The 22,772-nt window shown below is 33.6% G+C and overlaps 1 protein-coding gene and 1 long non-coding RNA gene across 2 annotated transcripts; both read right to left on the reverse strand.

The window, feature by feature from the left end:
• Positions 1-12,984: 12,984 nt before the first annotated feature.
• Positions 12,985-15,047, reverse strand: LOC122593710. Its single transcript, XR_006322855.1, has 2 exons — positions 14,461-15,047; positions 12,985-13,573 (listed from the first exon to the last, which is right to left on the reverse strand). It is a non-coding gene; the product is annotated as an uncharacterized LOC122593710 (long non-coding RNA).
• Positions 15,048-19,545: 4,498 nt separating this feature from the next.
• Positions 19,546-21,695, reverse strand: LOC122591627 (F-box protein CPR1-like). Its single transcript, XM_043763886.1, has 3 exons — positions 21,681-21,695; positions 21,048-21,094; positions 19,546-20,868 (listed from the first exon to the last, which is right to left on the reverse strand). The coding sequence occupies exons 1-3, from the start codon at positions 21,693-21,695 to the stop codon at positions 20,001-20,003; spliced, it is 930 nt and encodes a 309-aa protein (XP_043619821.1). The 3' UTR covers positions 19,546-20,000.
• Between the last annotated feature and the right edge of the window lie 1,077 nt (positions 21,696-22,772).

Raw genomic sequence — 22,772 nt, forward strand, 5'->3', positions numbered from 1 at the left:
TTAGGTGTATAGTGTTTGAATAAGCATGGATGCAGGTCTATGGTGAAACAAATTATGGGCAGGATCATAAGGTTGAAGGTTGCATTAGTGGATACCTGAAATGGGTGCTTCATTGTACTATTTGCGAAGACGATTGTCGATGTATTATGTATATTTAGTCAGCATGTGACTGATATCCTTAACAAACCCTGTTGCCTAAAGAGAAGACAGGGAAATTTTTTTAGCATACGAGTCCTATGCCTGGTTGAGGACCTATATTATATGGATCTGTTGGTTTTTCTAGGTTTTACTCCTTACTCCAGTTTTTTTTTTTTTTTTTTTTTTAAATGTAGCATTCCAAACCATTTCTTGACACTTGGTACTTAAAAAGGTGTCTCGGTTAGTTTCTTGATAGTATTTCCATTCTCATATTGAAGACTTTTGCACTTGACACTTGAAACTTGGTAAGTTTTATCGACTTATTTCAAAGGATAATAATATTCCTTTCTCATGACACTGTATTATTTTACATTTTCTACCAAAGCACTCTATTATGTTTTTTTTTTTAAACTAAAAATGTTGCTGAGGTAATGATCAAAAAATTTTGTTCAATTCGTGCATTATTTAATCAAATGATAAGATCTTTTTTTTTATCCAATCAGTATCTATGAATCATGAATGTGATGATTAAGATGTCTAGCTTACTCAATTAAACGTAAAAGATAGTGCATGATCCAGTTATACTCATTTCATCATTTAAGGCTGCTCCTTTTAGCCGGACGTAGCCCGCTTCGCTTGGTCACTCGAAGATGCAAATAGCATAGCCAACGTCGAAGGTTGCGTCAAGACGGTTTATACCAGAAACGGACGCGCGTCTAATGGCTTGGTGGAACCCGTTTGAGCTTGTATCCGTTGCAAATTAAAAACAAAACCTTTTTTTTTATCTAGCTATTGCATTTAAATTTAAGTGGCGTTCTTGTTTTTGTTTTTAAAACTTTCCTACTAAATCATCATTATTTCATCACATTTTACCATAATTTTATATTTTCACTCAAATTCTATACTCTCTATGCCACACTTCATCCGCAAAAATACCTAGAAAAAACACCAAAAACCTTTCACAACAATCATCACAACTATCGTCATCTCGATTCAATTTCGATGCCGATTTTGAAGCGCTTCTTACCATGGGATCTCTTCCGTCTATGTCGTCTTCAAATGTAATGGAGAATCGAGCATCTATGGTTCGATGAACACATTATATTCGAACTTGTTAAATGAACAATATCAACAACTTAAACAAGCACAACAAGAATGGTTGGAAAAATAACAACTGTTTTAAGAAATTTAAGCGTTGCAACAACAATTCCATAAGCAAGCTAATGATACAAATTCTCAAGGAAGACGAAGACGTTGAAGAAGTCCTTGCACCGCCCAAACGATTGGAAAAAAAGGAAATGAAGCGGCGGAAAAAGAAAAGTGAGGAAATATTCCTTAAAAAACTCAAGGACAAAACAGGAATTTTGATTAAAAACATATATCGAACAACAATAAAACCAGGCCTCCCACATTAATCTAGGAACGAGGGCCAAAACAGAAAAATAACTCAGACAACTAAAGAAAGAAAGAAAAGAGGGAGCAAAGGGAAGTGGATATTTTCCAAGGGTTGTTGACCCCCCTTTCTGTTCCAATGATTTTCATTTTTGCCCTCTTTCTTCTTCTCAACAACCCTTTTTTCGATTGTATGTTGGAACTTCTGTTTTATGATTTTCTTTACATTACATAAAAGAGTTAATTGCACTTTTGGTCCCTTTTATATCAATCAATCAATCGATCGATCGATCGATGGATCTTGGCGTTTCTGTATTATCTGAACTACATTCCCCTTTCCAAACACCCCCTATATAGAGGCAGTGATGATATATTAAATAAAAAATATTTCTTTGTTGTCTGAGTAAGTTGGGGCAAAGTTTGAGAATTACCGTATCTTGGCGAGGTAATTTTCTGGAGGTTTCAAAATAATGTTACTGTCCATGATGATAATTGCAGCCATGGCGGTTTGTTCCTCTTTGTTCCCGATTTTTAGTATTATTATATACATATCTGAGCCTCATCATTTTTATTTAAAATGTTTTTATTTTACAATTTAAAGGTTTTTTCTTAGGGCTTAGCTTGGATGCAGTTAACTGCATCATCATTTTATATACTAAAAGACAATTGCTTTAATGACTTATTGACCAATTCTTGATTATATGTATACGGGCCAAAATTCTAGACTATGTTTGAATGTTAGTCTTCTTCTTTGAGCATAAATAGGAGCTTTGATTATATGTATACGGGCCAATCCTCATGATGGCAATTTATATTCTTTTGTCGTTTTTGAGGTTTTATTATAAATTGATCTTGAATTTGACATGCAATTGCAACTGTGATTTGTAGCCATGGCTGAATTTTGGCACATAAACTTCTGTATACAACATATCTGAGCTTTTTCTGTATGTGGCATTGTGGCCCCTATCTCTTGAAAGACTTTGTGCGATTCATGATTCCGAGTCTACTATCGAATGTCTTGTGGACTCAAATAGATATCAACCTAAGTACACCTTTTGATAAGGTCTGGTACAAATATCATTTCCCTTTTACATTGTTGCTCTTGAAGGTGTAAGTCCTGCCTTACCAAACTTGAAGCTTTTGGCTGTGATGATCATTGGTATGAATTAATCTGAAGTAAAAGTAGATAGGGATATTGAAGGTCCAGCCCGGATCTTGGCGGGGCAAACACCCACAGATGGCATTATAACATTTGCTATGCAACTGTGTGTATTTATGTGTTTGCAGCCATGGTGGATTTCACATCTTCTTTTGTCCCCAACCCTCAATTCCAGATCTGAGCCTAACCCTTTTTATTTTTTATTTTTGAACAGCGAGTTAGCAGTTAGCATTCGAGACACCATAGTGACATCCAATTGGGTAGTATCCGGTGCTCGAACTACGCATGCCTGTGATGAAACCCAGGTTTCTCTAAGAAATACATTTGTTTTTAATTTTATTTCTTTAAATCTAGTAAATGATTCAACGTTAGTCTTTTCTGAGCATAAATAGAAGTTTTGATGACCGGATCTGTATCTTGGCTTGGCTATTCTCCTGATGACAATTTATATTCTTTTGTCTTTTCGAGGTTTTATTATAAATTAATCTTGAATTTGACATGCAATTGCAACTGAGAATTGCAGCCATGGCTGATTTTTGGCACATAAACTTCTGTTCACTACATATCTGAGTTTTTTCCGTATCTGGTCAATTGTGATAAGAGGGAAACCATAGAAACAGAGAGAAGAGAGATTTTGTATCAATTTCAAGTCTGTCCTTCTCATTAATCTGCAAGTATCTTTATACACAGCTTTAACCGACTTACTAACAAGTTGCAATTCACTCCCTTCAATGATTAACTACTAGCTAATATAAGTCTAACTAACTAACAACCACTTAACTACATTTCTTATGTAACAATACTCTCCCCTTATAAGACTTTTGACCTCAAAAGTCAAAATAGTAATAAAAGACCCACTAATCAGAACTATCAAAAATAAAGGCCTGTGCTTTATTACAACAGTGAAGCCCACAACAGTTGGCAGTCTCGCATAGCAACAGTCATCTGCAGCAGTAGTTGCTGCTTCGACGTAAATTTTGAAAGTTGCCCCTCACATTTCCTTCCCGGATCTTGGAATGCTTTTTCAGCTTTTTCTTTCTCAAGTTTAATACACTCCTTCTCCACTTCATAGCTCCTTTGAATATCATGAATTGCCTGGTCATTCACTTGACAGATTTCCAACGGTTTACTTATTAACATCTGATCGTATTGCTTCTTAGCTTTCACGACACTACCTTCAGAATCAACAAGTGACTTCTGAGTCTCTGCATTCTGATCCAACTGTTTCTTTCTTTCCTTCAATTCCAAAACAACTCGTTCCATCACCCGTTGTAGGCCATGAATATGAGTAAGTTTGATAAGATCAAGTATTCAAGCAGGATATTTTTATTTATTTTGAAATAGACAGCCCGATTCGAGAGGGGCAAAGTCTCCAATTACATGATACTTTGTAAATGAAAAACTGGAATACCCAAAATGAAAGAGAACATCCTGCTTATATAGGCCTTAATATTTAATAGTTTCCATTAAAGAGGGCAAAGGGACAGATCCTTAACCCCCAACTTTAACCTTCCAACTTTCTGTTAATAATTAGCTTAGTTAATGCTCCCCACTCTTCCAAATTCCTGCTGGTTTTGTGACCCAATGGATCCAACTCAGACAGTCAGACCCAAATACATAATTCAACTGCCCCATGTTGGCATCTTTGACCTCCTTCCATTTCTTTCTTGAATACACTTTAAGTGGGATCTTATCAAAGTTGTTCTTCCAATTCAGACTTCTTTTAAAGAAGAGCTTCAGCTTCAGACTCTAGTCTCTGAACCTTTTCTTCTGCTAGGTCTATTGAGAAATTTAGATCATTCTGTGGCTCACTGATCTTATTAGTTAAAGCTTGATCGACCAAAAGTGGATCCAAAGTACAATAACCGATAACCATCTGATGATATATCGACCAAACTTCATCACTACTTCCTATATTTAGCCTTTCCCCTTCCAAGATTTTTGTCCTCAAAAGTCCACATACGAATGAAGCGACAGCTGTAGCCTGACCAGTACCCGTAAGAAGGTCGATATACAAATGACTAAACCCTTCCTTTCCCAAAAAGAAATCAATTCTGAAATTTCTCTTTGCAGCCTCAAGCTCAGGGGAAGTAAATATAGGAGCTGTAATCTGATCATCAGTTAAACAAACACCATATATTATGTCATTTTGTTCGTTTCCTGATGCATCATAGCATTCAGAAATTGTAAACAAGTGGAAAGCATGAAGGTGAGCTGACATCATTTCTTCACCTGCTAATGTTCCTTTGGTGATTACCCCACATATTTTATGTTTCACAATCTTGTCTTTAGCATCGTGCAGTTTGTGGCGCTTGTCAAATTGTTTAGCTGTCTCTATCTTCTCTATAACTAGAAGACGATAATCTTTGAAAGATAACGTCTCTACATTTAATTCAAAGTTCTTCTCTGGAACTCCACAATGTGTCTGGTCACCCTTCATAAACTGCAAATCAAGTTCTTTTGCTCCAATATGTGAATCCATTTCCAAGAGCTCGTACAAACCTTTCCATCTTCACACTTCCAGAATTATCCTTATTCTTAGCAGCCTCCGAAACGCACCAGCGTATCAGGGACTCACTCTTGATCTTCTCAACTGAATCTAAATTTACTCTCATTGCCAACCCTTCTTTTTCCTTAGATTCTACCTTCATGACATCTTCCTTATCAATCAAACTCAAATCCTCCATAAAACAAATATCCTTTTCACCATATCATCTTTACTCAATAATCCAATACTTTTAACAATAGAAGCAATATCGTCACCGACTTCCTCTATACCCATGACAATTTCTAATTCATCGACAATTTTTGGAGTAACTTCTACATCATTTGAATAAAGTCGCCACCTTGGCTTCCAACCAAAAGTTCCAATTCCATAATGATTACAAGCTGTTCAGCAAAATCCATGAAATGGGCAGAGTGTTTGGTCTGCAATTTTGCCCAACCACTGACACGTCCATCCGTAACATCACAACCAATAGGTCCATTCCTCACAACCAAACTTAAGACTACTTTTACCTCATTACTATTCCTCTCAAAGCTAATCCAACCCGGTTTCCATCCAAAACTTCCCGTATCCATCCGAATAGTACCTAATGCTCCTTCTTTCAAAGATTTTTGTCCCCAAAAATTACAAACACAAAACTTAATATCACCAAAAGATCCAACTGGACTTACAACTCCAATTTCATTCTTATAAGGGATTAGTTCCCTCGAATGTAAGAAACTTTGAACAAATGTCTATAGTAGGAAATAACTAAAGCTGTGTGTATTGTATGTAAACAACTTTGAAATAATGTTTATTGTAGGTAAGAATTTCGTTTCAACCAATTACAATCTGACAAGTAGCACCTGTATATGGTTGCCACGTATGTTTTCTTACATACAATAAGCATTTTTTCAAGTTGCTTACATACAATACACATAACTTTAGTTTTTTTCTACTATAAACATTCGGTCAAAGATAGTTACATTTCAGGAAATTAATCCCTTCTTATAATGCCAAATATTAAGATCACTACTAGCATTCAAAACCAAATCGTGATTCACCATACCAGTAATATTGCTCAGGCATTTCGCTTAAAATGATCTCACAAAAAGATATAATTTCATCTTTAATTGGCTCAAGTATTTCATCAAACACCTTATATGCACTATTTATATTTTCATATCATAGTTGTCAAAAGCGAAGGCGATTTCAAAGCGCAAAGGCCCCAAATGAGGCGAAGGCGAGAGGCACAAAAAAAAACGCACGCCCAAAGAAAAAAAGGCGCACTTAGTAAAGAAGTATAAAATTTTTATATATAATGAAAAATAATAGTAAAAGAATCAAATATCAATAATAAAACCAAATGTCATTGAGAAACCATAAATCTTTTGGCCAAAAACTACAAATTATGTTGTCTTTTGTTTTTGTTTTTTTAATAGCAGAAAAAACTAAGTTGGTCATGACCAAATTATAACCTATTATAATTTGAATATAAATAAATAAATAATAAATTTTATAAGTTATAACAAATTTATTGATATATAATAAATTTTATAAGTTATAACAAAATTGATTTTAAGAAAAAAAAGAACACTTGCCTGAAGTTGAAGGTAGAATATTGATGAAGGATGGGATGTTCTGATAATCATGATGATATATTCTGATTGATATTGATAATTGGAACAAAATATATAGGCGTGACATGCAATTTAATCTTTTCTAGAATCAAAGGGTTATACTGAAAATATGTGAATAGCCGCCTAAATTGTTGGTGGGCCTGGGCCTAAGTTTTCAGGCGGCAAAGGGTTGCCTCGCCATCGCATTGCGTCTAGGCGGATAAGGCGCACGCCTTTAACAACACTGTTTCATATTCATCTATTGAATCTCTATCATCAATTACCTCATTGATGAAATTTTCTTGAATCATCCCATTCTTAAAAAAACTCATTATTTTTCATCAATTCCTCAAGAGTAATATTAACATCAAACTCCAATCTTTTTTATAAGGGATAAGTATCCTGAAATGTAACAAACTTTGGACTAATGTTATAGTAGGAAATAACTAAAGTTGTGTGTATTGTATGTAAACAACTTTAAAAAATATTTATTGTATGTAAGAAAACATATGTGGCAACCATATAGAGGTGCCACTTGTCTGATTTTAATTGGTTGAACACATTTTCTTACATACAATAAACATTATTTTCAAGTTATTTACATACAATACACATAACTTTAGTTATTTCCTACTATAGACATTCGTTCAAAGTTTGTTACATTTCAAAGTACTTATCCCTTGTTATAAAAGAAGAATTAGAATCAAATGGAGAAAAAGAATCTTGCAAGCCATTAGAATCAATTTTTAAAGCCAATGATATCACATCCTCCACCTTAATGCAGCTATATTGATGCTAATCAACAAATATATCCCTAATTTTAGGTTCAACCCACAGATAAAGAGATAGACACCATTAAAGTCACTAAATCCTTCAAGAATCGGAATCGTTCGAACCAATCTTGAAAAAGATTACAGTAATCAGAAATTGTACCTATTTGTCTCATCGATTCCATCTCTGAATTTCGTGTAGCAGCCATTGATTTGTATACTTTAAGAGGAGAAGAATCAATGATTGCTGCAAGAACTCGGTCAGAATTTCAGAAAAAAAATAGCCAGAAAACAGAATGTTCACCGGAGAAGAAGATCGGAATCACGAGTGGCCGGAGGATCGACTGCTTTGATACCAATTGATAAATGGGAAATCATAGAAACAGAGAGGAGAGATTTTGTATCAATTTCAAGTCTGCCCTTTTCATTAATCTGCGAGTATCTTTATCCACAGCTCTAACCGACTTACTAACAAGTTACAATTCACTCCCTTCAATGATTAACTACTAGCTAATGTAAGTCTAACTAACTAAACCAGTTAACTACATTTCTTATGTAACAAATTGCTTTTATAGTCCTAGCCAGATATTAACAGCATTTTAACAACAATGAAGAAAGTTAAGAAGGAGATGGAGGTTGCTCGTATATCTTGCATTTGCGTTCGTGTTCTAAATCAAGTTAATTTGACCTGATTAATTGAAATAGGGCATTTATGTTTTTTTGGATATGCACGGCATTGGGGCTTTTTGCTCGGAAACGACCAAGAAAATGGGGCTAGTATGCGACATCGAGGGGCTTTTTTCCTTCGGAGTGACTTGGTCATGATCTCAAGCTCAACAACCTCATTACCCCCTATATGGCATTTACGTTTACTCACTTAATGTAATGTTGTTGCGGTCCTTGCTCAAAAGTGAGTGAGGCTCCGGCTAGGGTTTTATCTCTTACCATTTGATCGGAAATAATAATTTCCAAAATCAAGTATGAGCCGATGATTTCTACCCTCTCTCTTTGCATACACACACAAACACATAAATATAATGTGGCAGAGCTTGTTGCCCGCCTGCCTTCCATTTCTATGTATTTACAACACTTCAAATCTTGGTCGTAATCAACCTATGAGACCAAATATCGTTTGAGGCCATTTGCATTGTTTATGCTGCTGCTGCCATTCTTAGATTGTTGCTTTATGTAAATGGAAATACGATGATAGGCTATGATGATGATTAAATGTTGTCTTTTTTGAGCAAAATTATGCTTTGTCGTTGTCCGAGTAAATCGGGGCGAAGTTCGAGACTTACCGTATCTTGGCGGGGTAATTTTCTGGAGGTTTCAATTAATGTTACCATCCGTGATGATGATTGCAGCCATGACGGTTTGTTCCTCTTTGTTCCTAATATTATCATGAGATCTGAGCCTCCATCCTTTCCTCTAAATGTTTCTCTTTCAAATTTTCTAAGGCTTTTTTTGTGGCTTTGATGTAGGAGTCAAAAAGAGAAATCCTAAAATGAAACTCAGATGAGACTTAATGTAACATTACTGGGGTGTTTCCTCAAAAGTGAATGAGGCTCTGGCGGGACAGTTTAATCTCTTGCCACTGGATTTGAACAAGTATTTTTTGTAGTTAAGTATGAGCCCATGATTTCCACCCTTTCTCTGTCTCTCTATACATATATACACATAATGTTATGCTCACTTGATCTTAATCTTATTCATAATCAAGCCATTTGAGGCCATTTGGCTTGTTTATTCTGATACTATCACTGCTACTGCTGCTGCTGCTATTCTTGGATTGTTGTTATATGGAAATGGAATTGGAAATATACGGCTATGATGATGATGATGATTAAATGTTGTCTTCTTTTATAGCATAATTAGGAGTTTGATGACCGGATCTGTATCTTGGCTGGGCAATCCTCATGATGGCAATTTACATTCTTTTGTTTTTTTCGAGATTATATTATAAATTAATCTTGAATTGGACATGCAATTGCAACTGTGAATTGCAGCCATGGCTGATTTTTGGCACATAAACTTTTGTTCACAACATATCTGAGCTTTTTCTGTATGTAGTCACTATCTCTTGAAAGACTTTGTGCCATTCATGACTCCAAGTCTACTATTGAATGTCTTGTGGACTCGAATCGATATCATCCTAAGTATACGTTCATAAAAGTTTTTAAGGCATGCTGTATTATATATGTGCCCCATTTCCCGTGCTTTTGAATTATACAACGTGTAATGTATCTTAATTACACCATAAAGGAAACCACTTTGGCACATTTCTTGTCATTTTTACATTGTTACTGTTAAAGGTAAGGTAAGTCTTTACTTACTCAACATGAAGCATTTGGCTGTGATGATCACTGGTATGAATTAATCTGAAGTAAAAGTAGAAAGGGATGTTAAAGGTTCGACCCGTATCTTGGCGAGGCAAACACCCACAGATGGCATTGTAAGATTTGCTATGCAACTGTGTGTATTTACGTGTTTGCAGCCATTGCGGATTCCGCATCTTCTTTTGTCCCCAACACCCAATTCCAGATCTGAGCCAAACCCTATTTAATCTATCTAAGAAATATATATTTGTTTTTAATCTTATTTTTTCATTTTCATCTGTTTTCTTTATTGTAAATACTTTATGATGATTGGGAACATAGTTTTTGAAATCTGTAATTCTTTATGAATTTTTTTTTTCAAATAAACTTGTGTAACTTTATCTGACGGGATTCGATATGATTGACATTGACATTGAAAAACTTATGTATTTCATTAATTTTTTGGTCTTCAGAAATGGATTCAACTAATGTTTGAATACATTGTGTTTTTGCTGGTTAAAAATAATCTATACTCTAATCAATTGGTTTCTAAAGCTAGCAAATATGTACTCATTATTTTGAATATTATAATGTTATTAACAATATTTAGCAGGACTTGCACTTGTATTGCTAAAAACTGTTGATGAAGCCATTATTGGATTATTTGGCTCTCCTCAAGAGACAAGATGGATGATAGTCCTGCATTTTAGCAGTGAATGCAACAGTGAAGACTAACGGTTTGTGTATGGCTTGATCATGGTATGGATTTGCATTCAATTTTACGCCTTCATTATGATTAGTCTATTGAAACGACTGATCATTGCTCATATCCTGTGGGTAAGATTGTTTAAATAGTGAAATTTGTGTATTGTTGACTTAGTGGATTGATTAATTGTTATCTTATAAATAGATATAACTTAAAACAAGAGGGTCAAAACTAATATAGAAGTAGGCGTTGAACCCACATATGAGTATGGGTGTCTGATACCACTCGGTCATCCTGACTTATTCAAGTGTAACCTAATTTGTGAAGAGTGTGTGACAAGGTCCTAGCTTTATCTCATTTTTGATCTCTTGATAAGTAAATGAGGCAATATCTTGTTGGAATAAATGCTGTAGAACAAAATGCTACGTGAGAAAGGAAATGTTTGTGATTCATTTTGAGTGGCGCACTAACCTAAATTTAAGAAAAAAAGGGATAGGGATACTGAAAATTCAGCCTGTATCTTGGCACTGGCAATACCCTGGAAGGCATTATACATTTTTCTCTTACTGTGCCAACTGTATTTGTGTTGTGCAGCCATGGCAGAAATCACAACTCCTGTTTCCCAAACCTTTGATTTGAGATCTGAGCCTAAAAAAATGGCTTCTAGATTTATCTTTGTTTTATGTGCGTTAAAATTTCATCAACTGATTGCCATTTCTGAAAATAGAGTCGATTTTAAAATGGATTTGAGGTGGAAGGGGATAAGTATGTGAGAGCTTAGTAGGAATGGATGGATGGAATCCTAGAAAGAAAAGTAAAGTAAGCGGAGTGCATCTCGTATAGTTGATTAGGTATTGATCTTGTTTGGATATAGCACACATTAATTGATTTGGTATCTTCTTGGCGGGTGTTTTTCTTTTAATAACTGTTAGGATTCAATGTTTCAAGGGCTGAAGTTGCATGATTCAGTAAGATCAAGCGGTTTCAACAAGTACCACTTTGTAGATTATATCCTAAATAAGTAAATATCAAACTTTTTCATATATCTGACTTTTATGATATTCCTAACTTTTGTTATAATCTTAACCAGAATGAGGGGTGCATAGAGTTTTGAATAAGCATGGTTGCAGGTAAATATATCTATATGGTGAAACAAATTATGGGTAGGATCATAAGGTTAAAGGTTGCATTAATGGATACCTGAAATGGGTGCTTCATTGTACTATTTGCGAAGACAATTCAAATGTATGTTTAGTCAGCATGTGACTAGAATTCTTAATAAACCCTGTTGCTCAAAGAGAAGACACAGATAATTCTTTAGCATACAAGTCATACGCCTCGTTGGGGATATGGGGGAACTAGATTATATGGATCTGTTGGTTTTTCTAGATTTTACACCTTTAGATTTTTTTGAATTGTAGCATACCGAACTATCACTTACACTTAAAAAGGTGTGTCTGTTAGTTTCTTGATAGTTAATTGTTACGTATTATTTTGAGTTTTTTTAAGGATAATAATATTTTCTTTCTCATAACATTGTATTATTTTACATTTTCTACCAAATCATTCTATTATGTTTTGTTTTCATCTTAAAATTTTGCTGAGGTATTGATCCAGAAATTTCGTTCAATCAGGGCATTACATGGGTATGAGATTATTTAATCAAATGATATCTTTTTCCTATCCAATCAGTATCTCTGAATGTGATGATTCAGATGTCTAGCTTACACAATTAAACGTAAAAGATAGTACAAACATGATCAAGTTATACTCGATTCATCTATTAATAACATTTTCCCCATAATACCAAGTAATAGTATCATAGTAGACTCTTTTATCTTTTAAGCATTCAGCAGGGGTGCACCAACTGGCCCATGCACTACAGGCCTCAAAATACTATGAATTATGATCCCACTCTTCTGCATCAAGCTAGTTTGGCCTCGGGCTAAGATGGCAACTTGGTTATGATTCAGCTTTTGAAAGCATTCCAAATTCTTGATATCATTAATCTTACATATCTTATTCTATAGAAGTGCTTTAAAGGTTATTCAAGAACTGATCACCTTTAAAGGATCATCACAACAGCCAAGGTAGTAAAGAGTCGACAAGAAGATTACTATGTCACCCTAACCATTGCCTATCCTTTTATTTGAAGGTGTTGCATACTTGCATTGGTTAAAGTCTTGCCTAAATTGCCCAAGTGGCATACATATGTACTGCCATATTTAGTCCATCCTTTTACAATCAATTGTATAAAATCTTATAACGTACCATTTTGCAACAAATCAATAAACGAACACAGCAGATAAATAATTAGAGATGAATCACCAAACACCTGTAAACAATTGTCATCATCATCACGATGGTAAAGTGGTAATATAATAAAAGTTAACATGGCAATTAAAGGAGGAATACATGGTAAAAATTCAATATTATTAAAAAAAAAACAAAAAAAAAACCCCACATATCCAATTGTTTATCCTTGAGGTGGCTACATCAAAAGTTACATACTCTACAAAAGATCAAGAAGCCTTCCATTTAAACAATGTCCAAGTCTTGGAAATCCGAAAAAGAGAAACAAATAAAAGACCACCCAAATTGTCTCCCCAAGATGGGATCATTATCATCTTTTGCCTGGTTAACCCACAGATGTAAAAATTAATCGTCATGACCGGGCAATAAAGAGGGCAATTCCTAACGATCAAAAAGTAGCCAACAGGAAATGCCAACAGACAACAACGTGTATTGTAATGCATACTACATTGAAATACAGGTGAAAAAAAGAAAAAGAAAAAAAAAGAATCATGTCTTTGAAGAAATTAAATTTTAGTAAAACTGAAACAAGTAGAAACTTATCATCACGTCTCCTATTATAATGTTTTGTGATCATCCATTCAGCAAGTAAAAAATATATGCTCATAACAGGCCCGAGGGGGCAACCACACAAACATCCCTTCGCTCAACTGCTCTCTGGATTGTGCCTGTCCTCCTGTCAAAATATAAAGGAATTCAATTCCACACGTTTGGAGTAACTCCAAAAACACAATAACAAAAAAGGCGAATAGAGCATAACACTGCTAGTGACATCCATCATCTGGTTATCATTAAGGCTGCATTTCCAACAATTTATTAACCCCGGAAAGTGAAGTTTGCTTGACACAGTTAGTGGAGACCGAGTCGGGATATAAAGTAAATCAATGTGCTTCCTGGAGAAAGCCACCTAGAATACTCCAGTTAGTTCATTGGCCTATCTCCATTTATCATCCCAACTCTAAGATGTATTTCTTTAAACATATTAGACAACAGTTGCAGTTCTTCTCTGTTTCAAACGCAAAAACACAAGGAAAAGATGTATCTAACTTTTTACAAAAACGCATTGGAGGTAAAGCTTATTTTACAAAATCTCCTTACGCATTCTTACATCTTTTTTAACGAAAAAGCTTTTGAAAAATGACCATAGGGGATGCCCTAAAAAGACTGTTTGATTTATCAATTTCCAACCCTGCTTCTAAAATGCTAATCCAGGGGCTTGAATCACGAAGGTTATTCCCCTTTTGCCACTACAAAGCTCTAAGGCGATCCATCGATTACTTAAGCCATATATCATAGCCACAAGGCTAATCCCCTGCCTCATACAGAGACAACCAACAAATTCATTATATCATTGATAGTCAAACATGATCAACTTGATTTCTACTCATATAAGTTGTTTCGAGGGGTTATAAAAAAAGAAATGTGTCAAAAAATCACAACGACGGCCACTTTAATCACCAAGACCTATACTCGTATAGTTGTATCTAAAATAAGTAATAAACCTTTGGCCATGCTTTCAAAAAAAAATTAAAATCTTGACAAAAAGAAAATAAAATTACTAACCATTTTAATAAAAATAATAATGAGGGGGCTCAGATCTGTAAAAACAGTGGGTACAAAAACAAGGATAAAACCGCCATGGCTGCAAATGGATGCCCCGCCAAGATACGGCTAAATCTCAATGTTTGACCCCCCAAACACTCAAACGACCAACATATAGAGACACATTTATCATCACTGCCCCTGTCTTGCCTGTTATCAAAATTATACAGTAGAGTGTACAACTATATAATGTATGCATTGTTGTTAATAGCTAATAATTGTGGTAAATATATCACTCCCTTGGGACAAAGAGAAAATTACATAAATCGTCCTGTGACAAATACTATGGCCCGAGTAGTAGTAGTAGAAGAATAGATTTGCCGTTCAATAAAATAAATAAATATTTCGACCCATATAATATAATACGGAGTATACTAGTATAGTCGTATAGATAGAATAAAAAGGGTTGTTGAGAAATTAGGGGAAAGGGGCGCAGAACGAGAAAACCATAAGCGTCAAAGGGGGGTCAACAACCCTTGGAAAAACATCCTCTTCCCTCTGCTCTTGCTTCATTTCATTTCGTTGGTCGTCTGAGTGTTTTTTTTGTCTGCCCCCAAAAGCCTAAATTGAACAAGATGACATATAGAAATGTTATTATAGTGGGCTTTAGAAGGCTAATGTGGTACACTTATTTTAGCGATTTCAGTTTGCTCCATCTAAATATTTTTCTTTTCTAAAATCCAACTGAATTATCCACTACTTCAAAGTTCAAACAATATTTTACTTTTAACAAAGTTAAACACCTTAATATATAAAAGAGAGAATTCCTTCAAAATGTAAGTAAATATGACCAAAAGCGTATAGAGTGAACCAACAACATTGTACGTTTATAGTTTTGTTAAATCGTCCAAAGCAACTATCAATCGGCTAGATATACAAATTGAGAGCACCACGTATGATATCTCGTTGGATATGATGGAGTGATTTTACTTGCCTTTCAATTTAATTGGTTATGTGATAAATTTTATCTTTATTTTGGGTCAAACGATAGATATATATAATAATTTGTGTATATATGGACTCACGCACATTTGGAGTGATTTTACTAGGGTCTTGGAATTTAAATTGTTGTGATTTTTTATGGGTTGTTTTAGCCTTTTTTTTATGGCTTTTTTAGAATAATTTTTGACAAACTTGATGACATTTGAACCGATTGTATATGTCCTTTCGTTCCATTTTAATTGTCCATTTTTCTATTTCTGTTTGTCCCAATTTAGATGTCCATTTCCAAATAAAAAAATGTAATTTCCAATTTTACCCTTAACTATTTGACACAAAAATTAAAGTGTTATGACTAAAAGACAAAAGAAAACTTAATAAACATTCATTTCATTTTCCAAACAAATAAAGATAGTCTTCTAGCCACAAAAGTTTACAAAAGACACAAGATTACAAAAGCTTCAAAAATAAAAGATTACACATACATTTACTGAGTATATGCATCCACAACATTAAAAAAACTTTTTTGTCTTCCTTTTTTTCCCCATAAGAGCATAACACTCTGTTTTTCTTCACTACCTTCAAAGCACAAAAAGAGATGAAGCTTTACTCCTTTACTGAAGTAACAAATGAAATGACTTCATTTACCAAGTTATCGTCACACTCGATTGTTAGTGGTAACTTTCCTTGTCGTTCTAACTTACCTTTACCAATATGCGGTGTTTGATAATTATTGTCACCTCGAATTTTCATGATTTTTTTCATGCATGTTTGTAAAGTTAAAAACACTTTGTTAAGCTCATGCGATGGCATATTGGCATTCTTTCAAAAGATATTTCAACAGCACTAACCAATTAATCGATTGATCCCAAAACCTCTTGTTCTTGAAGAGACTGAACCGCCCTAAAAAACCCGAGGTCCAACACATTTAAATCTGGACTGTTTGGAGGTTGAAAACAAAGTCGGATATCGAACCCATCTTTTGATGCCTCTTGAATAAACGCTGCATCATTCACATCAATATGGGGCTCAGCATTGTCTTGTTGAATGAAAAATTAGACTTGTGTGATCTCGTGGCCATTTAGCTCTAATAGCCAGTAGTACTTTCTCGATTAACGAAGACCTTGTCACTTCTTTAGTCACCGATAAGATAGGTTTTGTTATTAACATTCTAGCAACATGATTCTTACTCAACCGTTTTGCGGGTTCCAAAGTTGTGAATGGGATTATGGGAATATACCAATCTTTCCCGAAAAGACTTCATTACCCGATGCATAAAATCTTGGTCGTGCAACTGCGGCTGGAAACATCACTTTTGTGATAAACTTTTTTGATTTACATGTTCTTAATGGTCATTTTCGTTAGGAACTAGGTAGTAACATTTGGATGGTTTTGACATATAAAACCATTTTTCATCAATGTGAATCACATTAAACATATCATGAAATGTTAGATTAGGACATGATAAAGATCGAGTGACCATTCAGTCCTTGCAAGAGCGGAAATCATCAGGCTCAAACTTAAGAGCCATGGTGATATATCCATGGTCCCTACTCTTTATGAGGACTGGCAAAGAAACTATTTTTTCAAAGATGAAAGTAAAACTTTTAAAAGCTTTTGAACCAAAGTATTTTTGCCACTTAAGGCTCTATACAATTGTAGACCTAGATCGTCTAGTGAACGATTAAGTACGTAACAATGTTAACTAAAGTTAATAACTTAAAGTTTATTTTCTATGGAATTCTTTATTAATGAATAATCAAAGAATTACAACGAATAATGCGACATAAAAGGATTAAAAACAAACTCTAATCTTAAATCACTCGTTACTCAATACAAATTATGTTGGATAAATACAAAATTTATCGAACACTAAGAACAGCTGATGGACAGAGTTCTTGAGAGAAATAATATTTGTAAAACACAAAGTTACAAATATATAATTCTATGTATTAATTGGACGAACAATTTCCTCCGATGGGTTGCTTTCCTTTTATAAACAAAGATTTCTTTGGGATTGATGTATGCCACTTGTCCAACTCTGATTTGACAAGCGTATGTTTTGACACTTTGGACTCATCCCTTTATGTTCTTTTTGTCTTATCTTTCGGACAAGACATCTTTGTCTTTATTTATCAGCCGTTGCTAATTGATTCGTCTCTTAAAATAATGTTGTAACTCCAAATTCTTCTAAGTCTTTTTGTTTATTTGTCATCAATTATCTATAAGAACTGTTGATGACTCTTTTCAAGCATCTTCAAGTGATCATATAGATTTAAAGATTTATTCCACAAATCTATAGTCTATTTTGTCAGCTTCTGTCTTTGACTTCTGCCTGATAATTTCAGCTGATGCTAGATGATGATCAATTCCTATTGATAAAGTGTATTTTAACAAATGTTTTAACTAATTAAATCATAAGTCAATTTTTGAGACTAACATCCTTCATAAAATTATTTACAACATATATCTTTCAACCTTTAAAATAATTAACTATATCACTCTTTTTTACATCAGTCACTTTTACATAAATATACTCCGCTATTACCACTATTGTTGTCATCATACACCACCACCACCGGTTGTTGCTGTTATCACATCGTTATATCGCATAGACATTTTTCTAGTATCAATAGAGAACACAAAATATGGTCAAGTACAAGTTGACTATTCACGCACATATGGAGTGATTTTACTAGTGTCTTGCAATTTCAATGGATATATATTCAACTTTTCTAGTTATTTCTTTTTCTTTTAATGGGTTGTATTATTATTTTCTTTTATGTTTTTTCTTATAGTAATTTTTGATGAACTTTTAAAAAAACATATCTAAGTTAATGATATGATTATGGTATTGATCCATGACATTGACTGAACGTATGGAGCTGAGTATCTATCTATTTCAATACATGATGTATTACAGGGCAACCAAAAATAACTATTTTGCTTGAAAGTATTTGTCCACATCCAACTACAACTTTTTTATTTAAAACACTAAAATTACTTGGTAATTTAACATAAGTTAATGGAGGTACGCTGCAACTTCTTTCTAATAAAATTGTTCAAAGCTAACCAAACAGTTCTAAAACCATACAAATTTCTTCCACACAAGTATATGAAATAATTTGACCAAATCTGCTCAATCTGTTTGAAGCAAGGATTATCAGAACAGAAAAAATGAACTTTTGAAACATTATAATCAACATATATCTAATACTCAAATAATTACTCAACTCGAAATTCTCTGCATTTGATTAGGCTTCAGCAAGCTACTATCAATCCAGTCCAATTTTTCCATTACACCAAGTGTTGCTTCACCTCCAAAATGACTTGCACATAATTGACTTGCCAAAATGACTTCCATTATACTTACTAACTAAAATTGTTAGTCGTATTGTACATTTAGTTAACGGGTCAAAATCACGAATGTTAAAATATCACATAATAATATGGGTAGATTACAAACTAGTACAAATGGTGGAATATTTATGAAAACTTGACATCATTATTTCTATACTACATTTGTTAGGTAGTAAGAATCTCATGACCATTTAAGTAGTTTTATTTGTAGGTGTCCAAGTTAAGATATGGAGCATAACATTTGACCATCTAGGTTTTTTTTTTTTTTTTTTAATGGGTTGTCTTACTTTTTTTTTTCTTTTTTATGTTTTTCTTTTATGTTTTTTTTGACAAATTTTAAACCAAACAGATCTAAAATGATATGATTATGATATTGTCTTTAATAAGTAAAGTAAATATCCATCACAACCTATGGAGTATCTAATAATTTAAATACATAATGATTTTATTCATAATCTGTATGATAGAGCAACCAAAGATAACTATTTTGCTTGAAAATATGTTGTCTACACATTTAACTACAATTTTTTTTATTTAAAACACTAAAATTACTAGGTAATTTAACCAAAGTTAATTGAGGGTAGGCTGCAACTTCTTTATTCTAAAATTGTTCAAAGCTCACCAAACAGTCCTAAAAAACCATATAAATTTCTTCCACAAAACTACAAGTATATGAAATTTGAATATATATGCCCAATCTGTTTCACAGAACCAAGTATTATCAGGAAAAACTGAAAAACACCAAACTTATGAATCATTATATTATATAATCAACATATATCTAACACTCAAATAATTGCAGCATACTAATTAAAATATATATCACTCAACTCGAAATTCTCTGCATTTGACCAGGCATCAGCAACCTACTATCTATCCAGTCCAATCTTTCTACAGCACCAAGTGTTGCTTCACCTCCAAGGCAAAACGGTTGTTTTCCATCCCAAAAATTCCCCATGTCGAACAATTCAAGGCTTTCGGGACACATTTCCATGTCTTCTATATGACAAGAACCATAGAACACAATTTTAGATTGCACTTGTGTCCGAGGATTATAAACATGATGCCACATATAGAACTCGCAATTAGAAGAATGATGAAACGTGTTGAACAAGATATCACCATTTGTCAGTTGCAAAACTTTCCCAACTTCAGAATCCCTGTCGGTTTCCAACTTAAAATCCACAAACCAAGAAGTAGGTTTATTGTACTCTTTCATTAACCCGAATCAGATTTAACTCATTTTGCGTAGAAATCACAGCCAGAGAACCATTGATGATTGCTAGATGCCTTGTCTCATAATTCGGCTCAGGCAACAAAATCTTTCCAAAAACACGAGTACTCAAATCGAATGTCAATATAAAAAGATGGCCCGTTTTATCTGATTGGTCTTGATAATGTTTTACCACCCAATGCAACGCTCCATGGATGAAACACGCTCGTGAAATCACATGTGTAAAACAAGTTCTAGGAGGAGCAATCTCATTCCAAGAACCTAAATTCGTAGAGTAAACTAAAATTGAATGACGACTTTGTGTATCTTGTCGAGATACAGGGGATGTTATAGTCAGAACCTTGTAATCATGAGTGATTTGTTCATAACCAAAACCAACCGCAGTTTTACAGCTTTTGTTAGTGTCTAACCAAGAAGGGTAGTAAGGCAACGTCAGTTTGCGTTTAATTGAAGGGTTCCATAGACTAATACCCGTTCTACTGCCAAACAAACATAGAATTCCATTACACGAACCAACAATATCAATATCAAAACCACTAACAGGAAACTTCAGTACTGGTATCCCAGTGTATTTGCTTAAGGAACCATCCAATGGCAATTCGTCTTCCGAATGTGATGTAAAAAAGTCTTCAAAGTCTTTTTCTACCAATTCATCTAAATGCCTATGTCTAAATATTACTCTTTTCCGAGATTGGAAAGTATGCATTCGGATGAAATTAGGGTTCTCGATCATATGATATATCGATTTGGAGATTGATCTAAATCGAAGGAGGGATTTAACGGGTAGTCTTAAGAAGATTTGAGAGATCAAATCCTCATATAGATAATCATCCGACCTTGTGAAAACACGTTTTTTATTAGTATGTTGACACATTGTAACTATTTTGTATTGTAGATTAATAACTTGTACAATAAATATATCCAATATTTGTGTTTGTGATGGCAGATAATAGAAAAAAAAAAAAAAAAAAAAAAAAAGGAAAAAGAGAAAAAGAAAAAAATAATAGCAGCTTACAGAAAATTAATCGATCGGAAACCCCACCATGACCTTTCGTGGAGAGACTATGAGAGAAGAGATACCGGATAACTTGACTTAAATAAAGTATATATAGGCATCTTTAGTAAGTTTATGGCAAGGTCGGCCAAATTTAGGTGGGGCCCGGATTCGCCTTCTTTTTACGGAAAATATATGATTAGTAACAGTTAGACAATCAAATCTCGTCGTTAACTATTGGTGTGGTAAATTAATTCATTAAAAATACTACTCCCCGTGTTTGTTTAAGTTTTTTCTTCCGATTTTAACTGTAAATATCTTTGTTTTTATGTAAGTTATATCAACAGAAAGTACATTTAAAACTCAATCAATTCATACATATTATATCAAGCAGGAGTAGTTCTCTTTTAAGGCCCGGGGTGGCCAGGGCCACCACCGTTTTTTCGCTTAATAGTATTAATATATCCATATTTCGTCTAAAATTTTTTTTATATCTATTAAGTCGGCCCTCAGGAATTACTTTTTAAAAAACTTTTGATATGTTTAATAAATTTAATAGTCAATAAAATTTACATTTTTAATTTTTATAACCCACAATTCAATTAATCCACTCATAATTTTTTGTTTTAGCCCACAATTCACAATTCACGTAACAAGGTTTTCCTCCATTTTTTGAGTTTTAGGCTCCAACAAAAAATAAAATTTACCTTTATAGACTTATAGTTTTATAACCCACAATTCACTTCATTCATAATTTTATGTTTTAGCCCACAATCCATGTAACAAGGTCTTTCTCCCACAATTCACGTCTTTTCTCTTGGTATTTTCATAAGTCTTTATAGCTTTTTGTTGGTTAAAAATTATGTATTGGTAATTTGAATGGAAAACTTAGATTATTAGTGTTATTTTTGTTTGACCCGACCCGATTTGGTGTACTACATAACCATAATATAATACCCGGAACATAACAATGACATAACAAAAATTTTCGGCCTCCACCGCTAAAACTTTGAAGATCCGCCACTGATATCAAGTGTTATATAACAGAAGCAAAATTATTTACGGTTAAAAACGAAATAAAAAGACTCAAGAAGTCAAATTAGGACACTTAATATGGGGATGTAATTTCCCGTATATTACGCAATTTAAACATATTAAGTTGCCATTATGACTTATAATATAATTAATAGTTTTAAATAAACCTGTGAAATTTGATTATATTATTATTTTAAAAAATACGAGGGCTTAAAAGCCCGTGCTACGCACGTCGAGTTTTAAACTCGTTGTTTGCATGCATTTGTTGCTGGTTTTTATATATGTAATGAAAGTTATGCTTATGGTTCCAAAAAGTAAAAACAATCGTAGTTAAGACGCCATTTTTGGTAGTTTTAAAGAGTAATTTGTATAAAATCATATATTTATCGTTCATGTTAATTTAAGAAATTTATTTAGTCAATGATGAAATTTCGCTAATAAATATAGTTATACAGCAGATGGGAAGACTGTATATTCATGTAAAATGATTATTAAATGTATTTTTTTTATGTACATAAATATTGGTAGTGGTTTATAGTATTTTCATAGAACGATTGCAATCTTCAATGTTTTGTGTTGATTAATATGTGTAAGCGTAAAGTAGAGATTGCAAGTGTCAAAAAAAAAACAAACAAAGCTGTAATAAATACTTAAAAGATATATGTGTGTGTGTGTGTGTGTGTGTATCAAATAATATTTTTAACATACTAA

This window comes from Erigeron canadensis, chromosome 3, assembly GCF_010389155.1.
Source record: "Erigeron canadensis isolate Cc75 chromosome 3, C_canadensis_v1, whole genome shotgun sequence".
NCBI lineage: Eukaryota > Viridiplantae > Streptophyta > Magnoliopsida > Asterales > Asteraceae > Erigeron > Erigeron canadensis.

Excerpts from the sequence above, each read along its gene's own strand:
- LOC122591627 (XM_043763886.1), bottom strand. Across the intron at positions 20,869-21,047 it reads TTCCGATCGATTAATTTTCT|GTCGGATGATTATCTATATG; the intron begins GTAAGCTGCTAT and ends TGTTTTCACAAG.